Consider the following 18,748-nt stretch of genomic DNA (forward strand, 5'->3'; position numbering starts at 1 on the left):
AAAAAGTAAGAGCCGCATATCCAAATCTAATTATCAAATTTTTAAAATATTCTGTATGCTTTATTTTAACAAGCTTAATATTAACACTTCTTAGAAATAAATTACATTTTTCTTTTGTTTTAATCAAATCTTAATCAAAAACTAAAGACTCATTTTAACATAATACTTATTGACGATTCGCGAAACTGCAAATCGAATTTCATATAATCGTAAGGTCACTTTAGTGAATATAATCTTTACGAGTCAGCAAACGTTTTTATCTGAGGCTAATACATTAAGTTGTACTTACATAGTTAAGCAATACACGACTTGTCGAGTAATATTAAATACAAAATTAGTTTACATTAAAATCGAACAAAAGCTTTGCTTTTACGGTGTTTAAAAATGTTCAACAAAAAATACAATTTGACAGATCCTTAATATTTCGCTTATAAATTATGGAATTTGTGTCCTAACCGATTGCTAAAATCATTATTAATGTCAATTGCGGGCTAATTCGTTGTGACGACAACCGTTGAATGCGTTTGACTGACATCCTGTGAGCTACGCGGCAAATAGGATTTCGCATTTGGTTTCGAGGGAAACAGATCAGAAACGTAGTTTGCCTGAAAGAAAGAAAAGTGCTATGGTTATTAAATTTAAGTTCAGATTCATAGTAAAATTCAGCATAGGCGGCTATACAGATGGCTCCTAAAAGTATGGTATGTTTCTATTAGGCGAGAAATAGTCGAAGGAACACGAATCACGTCCAATAAGCCAAATAAATTACTGATCTATATATTTACATACATACATATGTACGTATGTATGCTTGTAGTCGCAGCTGGTCAATTTGTGAAGTGAATGGGTCTGCCATGTTCACTCGCATGCCGCACGCCCCATTGCAGCAGGTATTGAAAGCGAGCCAATTAGTTGCACGAATATTTCGTGCAAATGGCGCACTTCTAACATAAAGCCGACTTAAGAAAACTCCACTATATATATGTGTGTGTGTTTGTATGTCAATTAAAGTTATTTTAATAGCTAAGAATCTTGACATTGCAAAAGCTTTGAGATTATGCCGAATAAAATCTATTCCTCTTTCTCTCATTCTCTCTGTTCACTGGCTCTTAGCTTCTGTGGTGGGCCAAACTGACTGCATGTTGAAACACGCTTTAGGCATAAAGAAACTCTAGAAAAGATGATCAAGTGAGACGTGTGTGTGTGTAAGACTCGCTACATACAGTCTTTGAAATGATAGAAGTAGAGGAGAGAAGGGAAAGGAACTTACCACAATCACCGCACAGGCAGCTCCGATTGCTGAACCAGCCAGAACATCCGACCAATGATGCTTGTAGTCAGAGACCCGACTCAGAGCCGTATACCAGGCAATCATGATAAAGAGGAACTGTAGAAAGTGTCGCAGCAGCTTCGAGCCTTGCCAATTCATGCGGGCTTGCAGATAGAGCTACACAGAGAGATGGGCGAGAGAAGATGCTTAATATGGGAGACAACAGCTCGCAGCTCGGCCATCTCAACTTACCGCCACGTAAACCATGGTGTAGAAGGTGAAGCTGGAGTGTCCACTGGGGAACGAGAGTCGCATCTCCTTCAGCATCCGCGCTGAGCTGCCCACACCTTTGCACGTGAAGTCTGTTATATATTTGCCCACATTCGTTGCGTTGTCGCAGGTCGATCCGTCGGGCATCTGCGGCTGGCACACCTGTGCGACGACAAAGAGAACAAGCACAAACAAATATTGAGCGCTACGCAAAGAAGAGTATCCGCTAAGATTCCTTAGTTACAGTTACTGTCTGCACATGGGCCAATGGGCAACGCACATTTGGCCCCTTTCCCTTGCTATTTGCAACATGTGCTGTACATTTTATGCTCAATTTTGCAGCGATGTTGCCGCACTTCACTAAATAATAGGGCGTCTCTGTGCTGCCCGTGAGCTAGGGGAGTCCGTAACAAGCATCATTCGAAGGGCCCCATCAACCCGTCATATCAGTGGCGACACGCGGCTATGCGAGGGCTGCCTATATGGTTATTCTATATATCTATATGCTGTAATAGTGTTTGATGCAAGACATTGAAAAACTATTCTGTTTGCTACTTGAGTGCCGTCGTTAGCAAAATACTTAACATGAACACAAACTATAAATAAAGATAATAAAAGAGATATCTAAGGCAAGGCGACAAGTGTACACCCTGCCCAATATAGGATATATAAGCTTTAGCTGATCTGAGTTTGAATCACCTATTAATAATTATCATTCATTCAACCTACTAAGCTATAGCTCTCACCATTGACATGATATTTCATTTGACATGAACCACTTTGACAGGTATTATAACTCTGGCATATATGTAAAAGAAACATATTTCATTCTAAATTAGTTATACTCTCTCTATCTATCTCTCTCTCAAACAATGCAGTGCCATGAGCCAACCCTCTCAATGCCCCTAATTGGATTACAACTTATTAATAACCCCTTCGTGTGTGTCTCCTGTCTCCTGTCGGCTGTTGCTTGTGTTATGTTGCATTAAGTCCGTTGCATATGTTGCATATTAAAATTAATTGGCAATCGGAGTTGCTTAATTGTCATTCGATGATCCCCGCTTACCGCTATGAAGTGGGGACGCAATCGGCCAATTGAGTACTTGGCTATATCCGTCATCAGTTGACTGGCAGCGGCGCCAAAGGCAAAGACCCCCATCTTCTTGTAGCACTCGACCAGCCAGTCGGGTATCTGGTACGACATAAAGACATAGCGCCTCGCCGATCCAGTGCCAGACACGCTCGCATTTCTAGACCGCAGCAGCTCAACGATGAGTATCTGTGTGGGAGAGAGTGAAAGAAATGAAGATTAATATAAATAATAAATACAAAATGTTGATAATATTTATTACATGCATAATTGAAGAGGACGTAGAATAATGGCAAATCTGATTGATTGGCTACACTGACTAGATAAGAGACAGACTGAGAACAGAATAAAAAGTTGAAGAGGTAGTAAAAATGTCAATATGTCTGGTAAAAAGCCTTTATTGTGAGCACTAACAACAACTCTATTTATCAATGAACGATTTCCTTTTAGCACCTTTTTTTTTCATTTTATTTTCGGATAGTTTGTTTTCTTAGGAAGGGCCAATATAAACAGAGCCAGAGCCAGAGTCAGAGGCGGAGGCGGAGGCAGAGATAAGGGAAATAATTAATTATTGCATTGATTTTCGGAAAATATTTGAGTGAATGAGTTGTTTAGTTTCAAGGCAAAAGGTATGCAAATAGTATGAATATTGGGCATTATTTGTTTTTATGTAGGTTTCAGTAGAACTAGGGCCATTAACCAGTTTATGGCCCATCGTTTGCTTCACAGAGGCACAAACAGATGCTTGCTCTGGTTTCGTTTACAACATGTGGAGTGGTCAACAGATGTCTTGATAGATCTCTGTCTCTCTCTCTCTTTCATTCACTCTCCCTTTCTGTCAGATCCCATTCAGAGTTGTGCAAGAGCTTAAAAGTAGAGCACACATTCAGGGAGTTGTCTGTCTATTCTGGCCATGTGAACTTGAAATGATTGTGTAATAGACTCGAGTGTATTAAAAAACAACTGACTGACACATGTTTGACATCATTTAGCATGGGTGGCCACTTGGGAGCTGCTTCAGTCCCCAAAGAGCCCGCATCATATAAACGCAATATAATTTATATCAATTTCAATTTTAATTTGAATTTCTCTTTCAATTCCATTCAATTGCCCACTTACCACGCCCACTGGTATCACCAGGCCTATGATGTAGAGCATCCAGTTGCGCACAGTGGAGTCCTTGAAGGGATGCTTCAGCGACTCATCGTCACAGAAGAAGCCGCGCTTGTACGGATCCCCAAGCAGGAAGAACAACAGTATGGGAAAGCCAACTGCAACACCGAAAAGAAAGGAAAATTTGAGAAAATTGTTGATAAGAGTAAACGATATTTCGAAAAGTATTCTCCGCTTTCGCTTGTCAGAAAATTTGAGCCGCGATGATTTATCAATATGCATTTAGTAGGTCATTGGGACTTGTGGCGCGCATTAATGGCCATTATCAAGGGGGCTCGCGCGCCCCTCTTACTCATTTTCGGCAGGTCTGACACTGTTGACTTACGATATGTCTAAGCTATTGATAAGATTACTAATCGGCTGCATTGCGAGGGGAGACATCAAGACGACGACGAGCCGCTCATAAAGCAACTATTTTTGGTTGCGACAGCTGCAGCCAGCGTAGCTCGAATAGAGCTGGAACCGGGGGAGTTTCGAGACGGGGCAAGGGTTCTCGCAGTGGGGCCTAATAAGAGTCATGCTGAACATTTCAACAAGTCACAAAATGCAGCCGCATACGCGTGCTGACTCGTTTACTTTTAATTAAAAAGGCAGCACCATTAACAAGTGGGAGCTGCACTCAAGTCAACAGAGCACTGAGACGACCATGGAACAGGTAAGCATAAGCCCACTTTTAGCTGACCGAGCGTGTATATTAATGAATAATGCAGCTCCATTAATAATAACTGGCAGGCATACAAATTGCTTTCGCCCAGACAAACGGTCATCATCAAGCAGCTTGATTGATTGATTGATTAAGCCAAAAACAAAGCCTTCATGCATTCATCAATAGTACAACGATCGAAAGTGTCAGCGACACTTAAAATACATATGTTTGTTTTTCTTGATGAGTGAGTGAATGAGAGAGCCAGAGATATTTACTCTCTGCCAATTACACGACACGGCCTACGAGTTCGTAGATCTAATTAAAATTAGATTAAGTGCAGTAGACTCAAATAGAGCTGCACTAGATGCCACAGTTAGAAGCCAACGTCTGGCTAATTGCCATTGCAATTGCGCGTATTACCTGCGTGAAAGATGCTCAGCGATGCGCTGCACATTAGAGAGAGGCGGACGATGTGCGAGGGTCGCCTAATGAGTGTGGCAGCAGAGGAGAAAGACTACTTACATTGCCTATTTATAGAGCCGGAATATGCCGAGTACTTGAGATGGCGCCGAAAGATATGTATTTGAGTTGGAGGAAAAGCGATTTTGCATATTCATTTATGAATGTAAATATACATGCTCAGGAAATATTTATGCACTTACTAGAGTTATTAACTTTGACTATAGCTTTAGTTATATATACAAAACTAGAGTTTATAATTACCATGTGAGTTTAATGAGAAAGCCACGCTAACAGCAGTGCAAACAAACACATCGGAAATACTCAAATATTCCCAGACTGCTTTACGATTCAACTATTTATAGAAGTAGAAGTAGAGTCTACTTGAGCTGGCGACGATTGCCCGCAGAGTCATAGCCAGAGTCAGAGTCCCACTGAGGAGTAGAAAGCGGAGGGCAGCAGGCAGGATTATCGATTTTTACCACAGAGCCTAAGTAAAAGGCACACGAATAGCTGCTGACAAAGGGAGTAGGGCACTCTCAAAGCAGAGTAGAGCAAATGTCAAAGAAGCAGCTGCATGCGAAGAGAACAGGTTCGATCTTTGTTTGCGAGAGTGATTTAACATTGGATGCTGGGAAAGCGATGCTCGCTGCCTGTATTGTTACCAGATCAGAGTCCTATTACAGCAGAGCAAGTGACCTTTGTATGCGGGCGGCTTATCCCAGTCGAAACAGTAGCTGCTATCTAGGGTATCTAGCGCATCTATAGATATGGATTTTTATGGGTTTTTCGTCTCGAAATGTAGAAAGGGAATAATACGACTTTTATCTAAATAGAACTTCTCTCTTTGTGGCACCGTAACTAAATAGATTGAACTTATGTTTTGCTGCCCTTTTTGTTTTGTAGTTTTCTGTTGATGAGAGATTCTCGTTCAAAACGGTGGAACATGGGCGGAAGTGGTTCGTTTAGAGGCAAATCTGTCGCACTTTGATACAAATGTTGTTGAAAGTGCTTTGCGTTCATTTGGTGTCAAGTCCATTTCAATAATACTTAAAGCCCCAAATTGTGTTTTTTATGCCCCCTCCCATCCAAACTCACAGACACACACACATTTATACATGCACAACACAATTTGTTTGTTAAACAAAGAGGTAAATGCTCTAGAAACTATAAACAAAGAGAGAGAGTGGGGGAAGACTGAGGGGTGGGCGGTTCGTTTCACCCTCATCCACCTCAAGACATGATTCAAAGGAAGCCGCTGGTGCCACCGTCGTACGCCACGTTCCTACACAGTCTCAACTTATCTCTCAGCTCGCCCTTCAGATACTTTTCTATCTGTGGATGCTGGCGCACTCTCTTTCAAGTTGCGCACACAAACACTTTGTGGCCCACACAAACACTGGGCGGCACTTCAGAAATGCTGCCCCTGCTCCAGCTCAACGTGCAACACAAAGAGCTGCAACTATTGGAAGTGGGAATTACGAAAGCTGGAAATTAAATCTCATCTCAACAGAGAAACTATCAGGGCTGCATATTTGGCCTTTTTTCAGCCAGCTAAAAGACAAATATGTATATTCTGCTGCACGTTAGAGTTGAGAATTATGAAACTAAAGCTAAAATCTTATCTCTTCTGGCAAACAGCTAATGGAGACAATGACTGTCTGGTCGCACAATTCTAATAGCATTAATTAAACAAGACGGAAGTCTAATTAAAGACAATTAATGCCAAAGATTTGCACTCTCAACCTCTAGCCAACCTCTCAAAGTGCAGACTCTCGACTCCAGACTCCAGTTTCAAGACTTTAGCATAAGCTCTAAGGATGACTGACAGCTCACAATTGATCGATCGGCGAAGGACAAAAGCAAAAAAACAACAATTAATCATGCTCTCTCGTCGAATGGGTAACGCAGGGTATATTGGTTTTTTGAAAATAAGAGATTTTTAGAGTTGAAAAGTATAAGAGTTGAAAGGTTTAAAAGAATAAGCAGAACAGCTTATACTAATTTATAAGTAAACGAGTTTGAGAATATAGTCTCTTAAGAGTATACGAGTCTCACCACACTCCTAATTACTTTCAAATGCAGGTCTGACTGAGAATCTGATCTATCTATAGGGCAGCATCCTTCGCAATTTCGCGCTTCACTGCGCCACATCAGTCGTCGAGAGAATGCAGTGAGACCTTCAAGGGGTGGGCGACTCATTAATTGCAATGTGCAGTGCACATGCAGCTCGGTACCAGGAATTCCCAGAGCGAGGAAACAAAGGTGTCACTCAGGTAGGGTCCAGACACCTTTGTCATGGCAGGTTTGAAATATTACCAATTGCTCAAAACCAGAAAGAGACTGATGAGGCACAGATAATTACATATGCCTCGAATGCCTAAAAAACTGTAGCAGAAGAAAAAATAGAAAGGTGCGCTAAACAGCAAAGATACCCTATAGTGTATAGTCGGAGCTTAAATACTTGATAACAATAGAAGTGTGGTTTAATTCGAGCTGATGTCCTGTGTAGTTTCACAATTGGTAGAAGAAGAAGAAGAAGGGGAGCATATGAAAAATCCCCTGATATGTGTATATCTAAATACCCTACAATTCGTAATGAGGTATAAGTATTTGCTAAGCATAATATTTTTGGCTTGATCCACCTAGAAAACAGGTTTAGTTTTCTATTTAACTTTAAGATTTTGAGATTTTTACAGAAATCATAAGGAGACATAAGGAAACATTCCGTATAAAAGAATTGAAAGTTTCTTTAGTCCTATTTTTCCATTCCAGGGTATAAGCAATCCGATCATCGACTAACTCGGCAGCTGTCTCGCCCTCGTACGTGTTTGTTATTTTGTTTTTCCTGGCCTTTTGGCTAGAAAGTAAACAATAATATTGAGAGAAAGAAGAAGAGCGAGATTGCATCCATTGGCCATGACAATAAAGCAAATGCGTAGCACAAATATTTTTCTTTCTACTTAGTTTTTCGTTTGAGCATAGAGAATATCACTCCCCCTCCTCTTTCCCCTCCTATTTCTCCTGCTCGGCACAATAAATTATTGGAGTGCGCACGCACTTTTTTCATTTTCTTTCTCTTTTATGAGTTTAATGACTCCACCAAAAGAAAAAAGTTGAGGGGGAGTTTTCCCAATTGGTTGTGCTGCAGCTCGTTCGCATTCAATTAACGTCAAGCAGAGACGCCCGAAGTTTATTTTGAGTCTAATTTTGGGATTGTTAAGGTATGTTTGAAGATCCAACCACAATAGCTGAAGTGGAGGCACGCACTCAGACTCCTCCCGGCATATCACTCCATCAGCGCCTTCTGTGTCAAAACTAATTTACGTTAAAATTAGTCGAAGACAGATAGGAAAAAGTCTCACAGATTCGACAGCCCCTCAAGTAAAAGACTCTTAGGATAGCTCTTAGAAGTGGCTCTCTTTCGAAAAAGTAGACAAATATCTGATTGGAATGCATATTTAATAGGAGTTTATTAGTAGTGGAACAGACAAGTTGTCTCTTAAAAGCTGTTCTCTTTCTAAAAGTTTTGAGTGTATCTGAGTGGAGCTGACTTATGTTATGTTAAGCTAATTGGAATTTATTTGAAGTAAGCTGTTCAGTGCCCAAAGGTCGAACACAAAACGAATCAGATTGTATTGGAATTTCGATTAACAACTAATTGGAATTTATTTGTGGAAGAACTTTCTGTGTTTTTACATATTTGATTAAGTGCGCAGCTGTTAAAAGTTTTCTTTTTCCGTCTTATTTATGGATTCAAATTGGACTCTTACTTTCAACGGCGGACGATAAATAAATACGATTTATTATTTGAATTTTGTTGAAATAATTAAAATTATTTGTACTTCTTATTATCTTTTATTGCTCAGATAACTGTGTAGGAGAAGTCCTATTCCCAGTACAGATAACTTTCTGGCTTAATCAACTTGGCTATTATCTTAATGACTTTTATGTTTTATTGCACAATCTGAGTCATCAGGGATTAATGCTTAACGTTTTTTTATGTATGTATTCCATCAGCCGTTGGAGCACCTTTTGGGATGCACGAATGAGTCAACCTGAGCGGCCTGCGTTACCTGTTGCCAATCTACAGTTATTTATGCTGAGTATGAGTCCCCTCTTTAGAGATTGTTGTATGCGAATTGTATTTGTGTGTATTACACATAAGTGTCAACTGTGCAAATAAAAGTAAGTAGCACAGAAAAGTAGTAAATTAAACGCAAGGTCGGCAGCTATAAAAAAGGTGGGACACGTACATATTTATGTTAGAAGCAAACAGAATCGACGTTTTGCACCCAGTTGCCAATTGGAAAAAAAAATTAAAGCCCAGCTAAATCGAATCGAATGACTCACAAAGATAAAGAGAGAGAGAGAGAAAAAAAGAACAGAAGAGAGTCTGGGCAATAGGAAAAACAGTCAAAAACGCAGTTTAAAAATAAAAACGGGTTTCACAGTAACACTGAAATACTATGCATTGCTTTGTCTAAACACGCTGCTTTCGAAGATTGCTGATAAAAGCTAAAATATGATATTGCTGATTGTGAACCACACTCACACAAACAGAGCTATTTATATATACATACATACATAAATATTGATACTCCTCCAATATATAATGCATTTACCGTTTTTTGGGAAACTTAGTTTTGCATGCAAACATTGACAAAAGGTGTAGCAAGAGAAAAGCGAAAAGCAAACAACAGAAAAACTGTCAGCTTAACGAATTATCTTATCTTATTCTTTATACTAAACAATAGTTAAATTATAGTTGCAATAAATATTAAAAGACTATGCCTGAACACATCTTAGTTCAGACTTTAGTTGTAGTAAATGCTCAGCTGTTCGAAACCGACTAACTAAAGAGCTCAACAGCGTGGCATGTACTGAGAGAGACGGAGCGAGAGTGTGAGAGAGAAAGCTCTGTTGAGCAAGGCAACTGTGTGAGAGCGCACACACACATACAAAATGCCGAAAATTACATAAAAAGAAATATACAAAACAAACATTGCGACACGCGAGAAGGCGGCAAATACATACATATGCATGCATACACACACACATGTACTCACATATTTTAACTTGTATATGCTTATCTATATACATACATATATTAATGTTTGTCGTATGCGAAATTTTGAGAGGTAAACACTTACCAAGAAGCAGAATCAAAATATCGAGTCCCACACGGCATAAAATTCGTTTGTTTGTGTCCATATTTTCGTTGTTTTGATGCTGCTGCTGCTGCGGATGCTGTTGTTGTGTGATATTGATGTGACTGCTGTTATTGTTGTTGTTGTTGTTGGTAATGCCTTGCAATCGCTCCTCAATGATAGTGTTACTGTCGTTGTTTGTAATCAATTCTGTCGCCAGTGCAGGTGTCGGATTGGCAATGTTGATGACGTGTTTGTTGTTGTTACTGCTGGCCACGTTAGCGACCAAAGCTGCACTCAGTTGACTTTCCGGCCGACGCAGCGGTGTTGTCTCGCTCGCTGACGATTCGTTACTCATTTCGAAATCGTTTCTGTGCTTAAAAATGCTATGAAAAGCTTTGCAGAGCTTTGCTCTCTTACTCTCTCACACTCTTACGCTCTCCCTCTCTCTCTCTCTTTCTCTCTTTGTCTGACAATGAACTTGGGCTTTGCTGGACAGCTTCGAAGGCAGCTGCTTTTTATGTGCAGGTAAACTTCTGAAAGAGCGTTAAAAAGATCGGCTTAAGAAAGGAGATTTCACTGTTACACAGGGCATATTTGATGCCTCTGTATGTATGAGTAATGTCTGTGGATGCCCCTAAGATTATCCGTGACAACTTCACTTGGTAGCTCTCATGCTGTGAGTCATTACTGCTACGATTCGTAATGTCTAAATTCTACACGTATTTGGGTATTTTATCATTATTCGATTCAAGTTTTTTTTTGCTCTGAAATAAAATTCCAGCTTGGATAAAATCTTTAGCTAATCAGTTAACCGGTCCAGACCTAACTAGTTAGCATGTTTCGCTAGTTTTGTTTCTTTCGCCAATTTATGTTTTACAAGATTCCATACCCAAACCAATTTCTTTTCTTCTTAGGTTTCAATGTCGATCGCAAATCGCTTATATCAGCCACAATTGCATTATACAGTTATTATAATTTACACGGCAAGTAAACAAGCTGCTTTACATAAGTCCGGCGACAGCACATGGATAAACTGGACACCTGGACAGCTGTACTAGGGGACGAGCTGTAAAGCTCGGTGTCGTCTTGCCTGCTTCCGCTGACTGCGTCGTCAACCTGTCTGTGAGCTGCTTAGCTAGGGGCAGGAGCAGTGGGCAGGGCAGGGCATGTCTCCAATAATCAGACTGAAATTAAATGCCCCGTCTTGGGGGCCTTTCGGACAGTTTGCTGACGTTTATTCACGTTTGGCTGCAAGTTTCGGATGAACTTTTTGAATTCGTATTTTTGCTGGCGCCTGAAAGCCATAAAATTCAGCTCATATACATGTGTATATATTATTGTTAATATGTAATTCATTTTCCGCTAATTTCAATATGCCATTCGCTGCGCTCAACGGGCAACAGATGGCGCTGGCGCTGTCGTTGGCTGACCTTATTTCGCAGCAGGCGCGACATTCGCCTCCAACAGGGGGCCGGCGGAACAGGAGGGCAAGCGGCAAGGCAGCCTCAGCTGGTGGTCATTGCCCGCCATAAAAACGAAATCGATTAACCCCAGCTCCAGCAAATACGCCTCAAGAATTCGACAGTCTGCCGCATTCAGAGAGGAAATTTTCAGTTTTTACTCTGCTGCTACAAAGGTTAATAACATATGTCTAGGCTTATCTATTTATAAGTTGATTTGATCATAACTAAGAGATGCCGCCGATATGCAGTTACAGGCAGAGCGTTTTCGCAAGCAGAATACCCTTCAATGAATTCAGGTCTTTTATGATTAGGGCATTTTCGACGTCAGAGACAATTACTAACGTAGAATTGAGGCAGCAAATCGCCTAAAATTCTATAAACAATTGTTAAGGAAAGATTACTGCGTTTTTGGTAGGGTAATTCTTCATTGGCATAAAGGCATGGAAATCAACTGGTTGGTTTAGTTGCTGAAGGAAATTACTCTGAAGTGGCAGTTGAAGCTTGTTTTGCTATCTAAAAATAAATCCTGACTGATGGGAAGCACAGCGTTGCACAGTCGTTGACTCGATCCCTGTTGACCATATTTGAAGCTGACAACTGCAGATCCACAATCGAATGCAGCTGCTTGATGAATTCTTTACGCTATTCTCCACTCTCCACTCTCTGCTCTGGCTATCTTGTGATTGACGTTTGCCACTGCCGCCAGTTGTTAAAGATTGTTGTTTCTGGTACAGGTTCTTATTACAGCGAAGGCTGCTTATTACAACGCCCCCTTTTTACGTCCGAGTAAGTTAGCAAAATTGCATAAAATTACAGAAACTCTATTTGCTGAGACTCTGGCCATAATCTTGGCCAATAAACTCAAGAGGCTAAGCATACAGCTAGGCAATTGACTCACGACTCACTGAACACAGAGTGCTGATCCCTGCTCATTATGAATCAGTGAATCCACTGCGAATGAACATTTTTACTAAAAAATAAATACAAAATTTAAATTTAAATGTGCATGTAATATATGTATATTAGATCGATTTTTATATACTTTTTCATAACATTTTGTACAGCCCTCGCGCGGGTTCAGTTGCTCTACTTTCTTATCAGCTACATTTGCCTAACGTTTTCCTAGCATCAAGGTAGAGTTCACTGTAATAAGCAAATTTTGCGTTTTGGCCAGCTGACAATATGAAGCGAGTCGGCTGCTACCGACCGCCCAATGCTCGCAACATTTATATAAATATCTGTATTATACCTTAAAGAGATAATTATACCTTACAGAACTAACTATATGCATTCCAAAGATATAATACTAATATTGCACAAAACCAATACACCCATTTGCTCTTCGTGAGCGGGTACAAATATGAAGAAATATAGAGACGCGTCTGTTGGTTTATAAAACTCAATCAAATTATCGCATTCATCATGAAACGCAATTTATCAACCGCTGCCCGCTGGCACTGATTAGGCATGCCCACCTGGCTCTCCACACACCTGAGCGAATGATAAGCAATTCGAAGTATGCTGACACACCTCGACAATAACTGCACTCAATTTAAGGTACGACACATCCATCCACTGTTATACGTTGACCTTGACCCCAAGCGTCCAAAAGGAAAATCGATTGAGGGAAACAGATATCAGAAGTCTCTACGCCCCCACAATATGGATGGATATTTGCGGTATTTGTTTGCCAATTTGTGCTAGCTCATTTCCATTACACAACACATTCGTACACCTTTGAACACCTTTTGTTTATCGAATGCCAATTCTTAAATTTTGTTTTTTGGTTATTTTTTGTTTACTTTGGCATTAAGATTTATGGGAATCTCACTTTCCTGTTTTCAATGTTATTTGAATTTAAATCGAGCAGAGGAAAATAAATATGAATTCAAATGATAATCTTTATTAATTGAACTTGCACTCGTACGCATAAACGAACACATTCATAAATTGATATTTTGGTTAGCAATTTTTACCTTTTTGCCAATTGAATTGAATTTTCGTTTGTGGAAAGCAGCTGTGAAAATTTCCAAGCTAGTAGCTTTGCTTCTAGCGTCGGTTGATAGTTATTTATTCATGTTCGCTATGTATAAACAAATTACGAAAGAAAACACAAAAACATTTTCCGCAACAAATTCCCATATAGACGAATAGACTGGACCGGACCGACCCGACCGAACACAACCGCGGCATAAATTGTACTAAAACACTATGAGGAGAGAGAGAGCAAACGCCCCTTGTGTTTGTCACACGCAGCGACACAGCCAGATAATTGAAGAGAACGAGAGAATACGTTCTATGCCCTCGTCGAGCTTTGTGAGAACGACACGGAATGTGCGCACACGCGCTAAGCAGGTAAGGCGAAGCAAATGCATATTCTAAGCTTAGATAAGATATAAGCTATAAAGGCTATAAATGGGTTTCATAAAACAATGGTAGTGTAATGAGGTCATGCTGCTGGCAACATAATTAATAAGTTGGTAGAACACCGATATGTTATATCAATTCCTAATTTTATAATAAGAGCCACGAAATTTCAATGCATGCGATTAATGTACAGCTATTTCTATTTCCAAAGCGCGTGCTGTCCGGGCCGAAAAATAGGGCTTTTCATATCCGTGCGAATTGTTTAGTCTGAAGTATGCGAGCTCTTCAGCTCGTTTTCAAATCTTAAGCTCGACGTTACTATTCGTAATAGGTCGAGAGAGAGCGCGTTAGCTGCTCTCTCTGGCTCTCACTCGGAGCAGCTGACGTTGCTTCAAAGGTGTTCGAACAATGCGTCGTTGTCGGTGGTGGGTTGCTGCGCTACGCGCTCAGTTCTCTGGTCACTGTCGAGCGCTGCGGTCGCTCTTCTTCTCGATCGCAACAGTTAAAACTTCGTCTTTGCATTCTCGGCGCATTCTTCTTCGCTGAGGGCGCTGCGCATGCGAAAGAAAAACGCGTAAACATCATAATAATTATGAGTATTTAAGCAACCTCAACGAAGTGCAGTGGAAACGCAGAATCGTACATAAAAACGAATTCAAAATCAAGTACAAATTATTTTAGACTAATTAAAAAGAGCAAAAAGTGAAAAGTTGTCCGTTATTTGTGCGGTGCCAGCAGAATTTAAGTAATATTTCGCAATTCCTAAGTGAAACGCCTCTAGCCGAAAAAAGTCAGTTTTTGTTTACTCTACATTATCGATCGCCGCGTTTCTCATTTGCGGAACGCCGTCGCTTATCACTAGGCCAGGAAGGCAACGCTCGTGCCTTTCCCAATACCCGAATCAGTTTCAGCCAAAGTAAATAGAAAACGAGGCGAGTCCATTAGCGTTTGCCCAAATATTTGAGGCTCTCCTTCTCTGTGCTGATAACGATGCCCACACACATTGCCGGCAAGGTGCAATAGAGCCACGCCTACACCATGAGCAGCCTTCGGCCTGCTAGTGTCTGCGATACGACGCCGCTGCAACGCTTCGAGAGCCAAAGCAGCAGCGGCGAGGAGCCGTCCTCGCCAACAGCGGCTAGCATCATAGCAGCCGCCACTTCTGCAGCCATGCCCAACTCCTCGAACTCCCAACAACACCAACACCAACACCAACACCAGCAGCAGCAGCAGCAGGAACAGCACCACAACAACAATAATAATATTAGCAACAATGTAAAAGTTGATTTACAGCTGCCGCCATTCGTGGGGGGTACAGCGGGCGCAGGGCGAGGAGCACGCGGACAGAAAGCAGCTGACTCCAAGCCACGAGAGCGCGGCACGGCTCACATCTTTAGGCGCATTGCAGTGGACTTTAGCCTGCTTGGCTGCGGTGAGTATTGATCCAAATTTGATTTGGCATGAATAACAAAGCGAACTCTCGATATGTGCATATATGTACATATATACGACACTTCACTTCTACTGCTCCAGCTCCTACTACTACTATATCACTACTATTCTGTTATAGCTACTGCTACATTTTATAATTATATATAGACTTTTCTTGAATTGATTTTATTTGGCACGAGCTGTCAGAGTTATCTCCTCATGTTCTCCTCTTCTACTTGTACGATGTGCTTTCACGTTTTGTACCAATTGATCTCTGGCTCTGCGTGCATCCATTGAATGGCCCCGCTCCGGGTTTACTGTCTGCATAGAGTGTGATGTCTATGAAGTATGTGCCATATCTGAGTTTTTAGCAGTCGCTCGACTATGCTTTATCTGTTACCCTCTCTGGTCACCTCTTGGCGCCTCTGGTGCCATCATTGTCATCGGAGGCCTCGACTGTTATACGTTTAGGTTTTTATTCATTTAAATGATAATAACACTCGGAATGCCTTTTTTTTGTTCAAATAAGTAAGCATCTCTGATGCTGGGGGCCCCCAACAGATGCCCAATGATGGACCAAATATATGAGTATTCGCGCATCGACTGTTGTCTGATTTATATTTGACTTAATTTACGCAAATGTTTTTCTGGGGTGAATTTATTGTACAAAGTGCTGTGAAAATACCAGCAGAAACAACAACAATGAAAACAACAATGAAATGAAAACATCATCATTCATCAGCTTGATTTTGAATTGAAACTGTGTGGCACTTGGCTGTGTTTGTTTACAGAGGTCTAATCTGGGCATGATTAGCAGACCTTGCACCAATGAGCCAGCGTGTCAGTTAGAATCCGACACCATACACCAGTGCTGATGATAATGATAATGAGAATGATGATAGCTATGATAATCTAGGCCACCCTTGAACAACACTCTTATTGCAACTTGGGTCCGATTCGCGGATTTTCGCTGTCTAATTCGAATATAGAAATTTGTCTAATTGAATATATATCTGTATATGTATATCATATAGATGCAGCTGCTCATAATAGAGATTGTATTAAACCACTATAAAAATAGTTCATTATAAAAAAAAAGGCCGTGAATGATATTTCTATTCTAGAGTGTAATGTCTAAACTTATATGATATTACATTAAACAGTAATTGTAGCAATAATTATTCTAATAATATTTAGCGATGAACATACATATATTATTCTATTTATAATTAATATTTTGATTGTACCTATTGCAGCCGGCTTGACCATGGTTGTCTTATCGTCATGCTGTGAGCCGCATTCGCGCGGGTTCTTCTGCAATGATCTCTCTTTGAGGCATCCCTATAAAGAGTCCACCATAAAGAGCTGGATGCTGTATCTGATGTGTGGGGTGCTGCCCATATCTATGGTAAATTCCCGCTAATTAAAATTGGATATCTCACCTCTAATCGTTGGATTGCACAGATTTTACTGGTTGAATTCTATAGGGCACAGGACTGGACTAGGCTTTCGCATCACAACCAACTGCATAGCAGTGGCTACTTTTTGTGCCACATGGAGCTGCCACACTGGGCGGTGGACAGCTATCGTATGATTAGCACCTTCTTCTTTGGCCTGGGCATCGAGCAGTTGACAACGGACATAGCCAAATATACCATTGGACGACTGCGACCCCATTTCTTCACAGTAAGCAGCAGGAGCTTGTCTCTAAGGGCGGCCCAATCTAACTCCTTCAATTCCAGCTCTGTCAGCCTGTGCTGCCCGACGGCACCACTTGCAATGATTACGTCAATGAGGGTCGCTACATTGAGGACTACGTCTGCACGGCCAAGGACATAAGTGCGAAGCAGCTGAAGAGCATGCATCTCTCTTTCCCCAGTGGTCATTCGAGCTTTGCTTTCTTCTCCATGATCTACATTGTGGTGCGTATATAAACACACATACAAATATACACACATACAAATATACACACATACAATATACACACATAAAAAGATATACTTACAAATAATTAATACTAATAACCAATTAACAAGACGGCTAGTATATGCTAAAATACTAGCTATTTTCTCTATGTAATTCCTCTAAGTCCGCTAAGTCATTCCGCTAATTAAATCCGCTAAATAATTCCCCTAAGTATTTCCTCCAAGAATTTAATGCTTAGCTGAACGATCACACACTTCGCTTCACTTTACTTCACTCTACGAATAATTGACTGATCCCCACGAGCCCTGGACGACTGAAGAAATGCTGCAGCTGCTGCAGCCATTTTATAGGGCGACTTTCTCTCAGACATCTAGTTGAGCCCGATGCCAGTTAGGGGTCGTTGCAGCCGAGCTTTAAGTGACCAATGAGAACACTGCTGCTGCAACCAGCTGCATATAGACAACTTAAATGATCTTGTGTAAGATGATTTCATGGTATTGACAGCAGTTTAATAACTGCTTTCTTCTCTCCTATTTCATATTCTCACTGTTCCCTTAGAATTGCTCTCTCAATGTTTATTGTGCACATACTAATGCAATTTTTACTCTGAATATTGCATATAAAAGCACACATACTTAACAACTGCATGTATATATAGTCTCGCCTTTAACAGAGATGGCTTACAGAATTGCTTTTGTTTCTTCTTAGATTTACTTGCAGCGACGCATGAAATGTTCGCGTTTTCGAATGTTGCGACACCTGTTGCAGTTCCTCTTAATAATGTTCGCCTGGTACACGGCCCTGACGCGTGTCTCCGACTACAAGCACCACTGGTCGGATGTGTTAGCTGGCGGCTCCATAGGCATTGTCTATGCGTTCCTAGTGGTAAATAACTAACTACCATTTGCTCTCTCTATCTCTCCCACTTTACATATACATACATATATATAAAGATATACATATATATATTTTACGTATTTTATCTACTGCAGACATCGACATTTTGGTAGGCTGGCCAAATCGAACTTAGTTCAAAGTCTTAATCAATATTTGGCTTTCAAATTTGACGTGCAAGGATAGCAAGGATAGTTTTACGCCTGCGTACAACTTTATTTATAACAGTATCTGCGAATATGGCGCATATATCTGCATATTTATGCATGTGCTACTTATGTACAATGTACAGTATCTCTATTCCTATGTGTAGGTGTGTTTTATCTATATTTTTACTTAATAAAATTTTAATGTGTATGTCAAAAACGAATTTAGCTCGAATTTTAATTTGAGTATTGGCTTCGCTGGGTATGAAGGACCAAGGAATAGCCTTTTATTTGATATTTAACGATCCATGTTCAGAACTCTCTCTTCAACAGGAGGTGTCTCTATTAGTCGCCTCTTACGACAAGCTCGAGACTGCGGTTGTGGTAGTATTCGAACAGCGCCAACCACACGACTCCACTGTACAGTGGGCAACGGCCAGTGGACAGAAAACATTTTGCG

At 40.7% G+C, this 18,748-nt stretch overlaps 2 protein-coding genes across 4 annotated transcripts; one reads left to right on the forward strand and one right to left on the reverse strand.

The window, feature by feature from the left end:
- Window positions 1–152: 152 nt before the first annotated feature.
- Window positions 153–13,704, reverse strand: wun (wunen). 2 transcript variants are annotated; one of them, XM_089262273.1, is made up of 7 exons: window positions 13,501–13,704; window positions 10,062–10,594; window positions 3,750–3,901; window positions 2,607–2,819; window positions 1,523–1,702; window positions 1,271–1,447; window positions 153–605 (listed from the first exon to the last, which is right to left on the reverse strand). In XM_089262273.1, the coding sequence occupies exons 2-7, from the start codon at window positions 10,414–10,416 to the stop codon at window positions 492–494; spliced, it is 1,191 nt and encodes a 396-aa protein (XP_089118399.1). In that variant the 5' UTR covers window positions 10,417–10,594; window positions 13,501–13,704; the 3' UTR covers window positions 153–491. The 2 variants fall into 2 exon arrangements, with proteins under 2 accessions (XP_089118399.1, XP_089118400.1); XM_089262274.1 differs by lacking the exon at window positions 153–605 and adding an exon at window positions 994–1,171.
- On the forward strand, window positions 13,616–18,512 carry wun2 (wunen-2). 2 transcript variants are annotated; one of them, XM_018106609.3, is made up of 7 exons: window positions 13,616–13,879; window positions 15,185–15,323; window positions 16,579–16,730; window positions 16,787–17,008; window positions 17,065–17,244; window positions 17,957–18,133; window positions 18,241–18,512. In XM_018106609.3, the coding sequence occupies exons 1-7, from the start codon at window positions 13,736–13,738 to the stop codon at window positions 18,256–18,258; spliced, it is 1,032 nt and encodes a 343-aa protein (XP_017962098.1). In that variant the 5' UTR covers window positions 13,616–13,735; the 3' UTR covers window positions 18,259–18,512. The 2 variants fall into 2 exon arrangements, with proteins under 2 accessions (XP_017962098.1, XP_017962097.1); XM_018106608.2 differs by lacking the exon at window positions 13,616–13,879 and having other exon boundaries at window positions 14,252–15,323.
- The last annotated feature ends 236 nt before the right edge of the window (window positions 18,513–18,748 follow it).

The sequence above is a fragment of the Drosophila navojoa genome, chromosome 5 (assembly GCF_054131105.1).
Source record: "Drosophila navojoa isolate 15081-1374.11 chromosome 5, UAZ_NAV_1.0, whole genome shotgun sequence".
NCBI classification, from domain to species: domain Eukaryota; kingdom Metazoa; phylum Arthropoda; class Insecta; order Diptera; family Drosophilidae; genus Drosophila; species Drosophila navojoa.

Excerpts from the sequence above, each read along its gene's own strand:
- wun (XM_089262273.1), bottom strand. The coding sequence starts at position 10,416 with ATGAGTAACGAATCGTCAGCGAGCGAGACAACACCGCTGCGTCGGCCG. Across the intron at positions 1,703-2,606 it reads TGCGTCCCCACTTCATAGCG|GTGTGCCAGCCGCAGATGCC; the intron begins GTAAGCGGGGAT and ends GTCGTCGCACAG. Across the intron at positions 1,448-1,522 it reads ACACCATGGTTTACGTGGCG|CTCTATCTGCAAGCCCGCAT; the intron begins GTAAGTTGAGAT and ends CTCTCTGTGTAG.
- wun2 (XM_018106608.2), top strand. The coding sequence starts at position 14,930 with ATGAGCAGCCTTCGGCCTGCTAGTGTCTGCGATACGACGCCGCTGCAA. Across the intron at positions 15,324-16,578 it reads CTTTAGCCTGCTTGGCTGCG|CCGGCTTGACCATGGTTGTC; the intron begins GTGAGTATTGAT and ends TACCTATTGCAG. Across the intron at positions 16,731-16,786 it reads GGGTGCTGCCCATATCTATG|ATTTTACTGGTTGAATTCTA; the intron begins GTAAATTCCCGC and ends TGGATTGCACAG.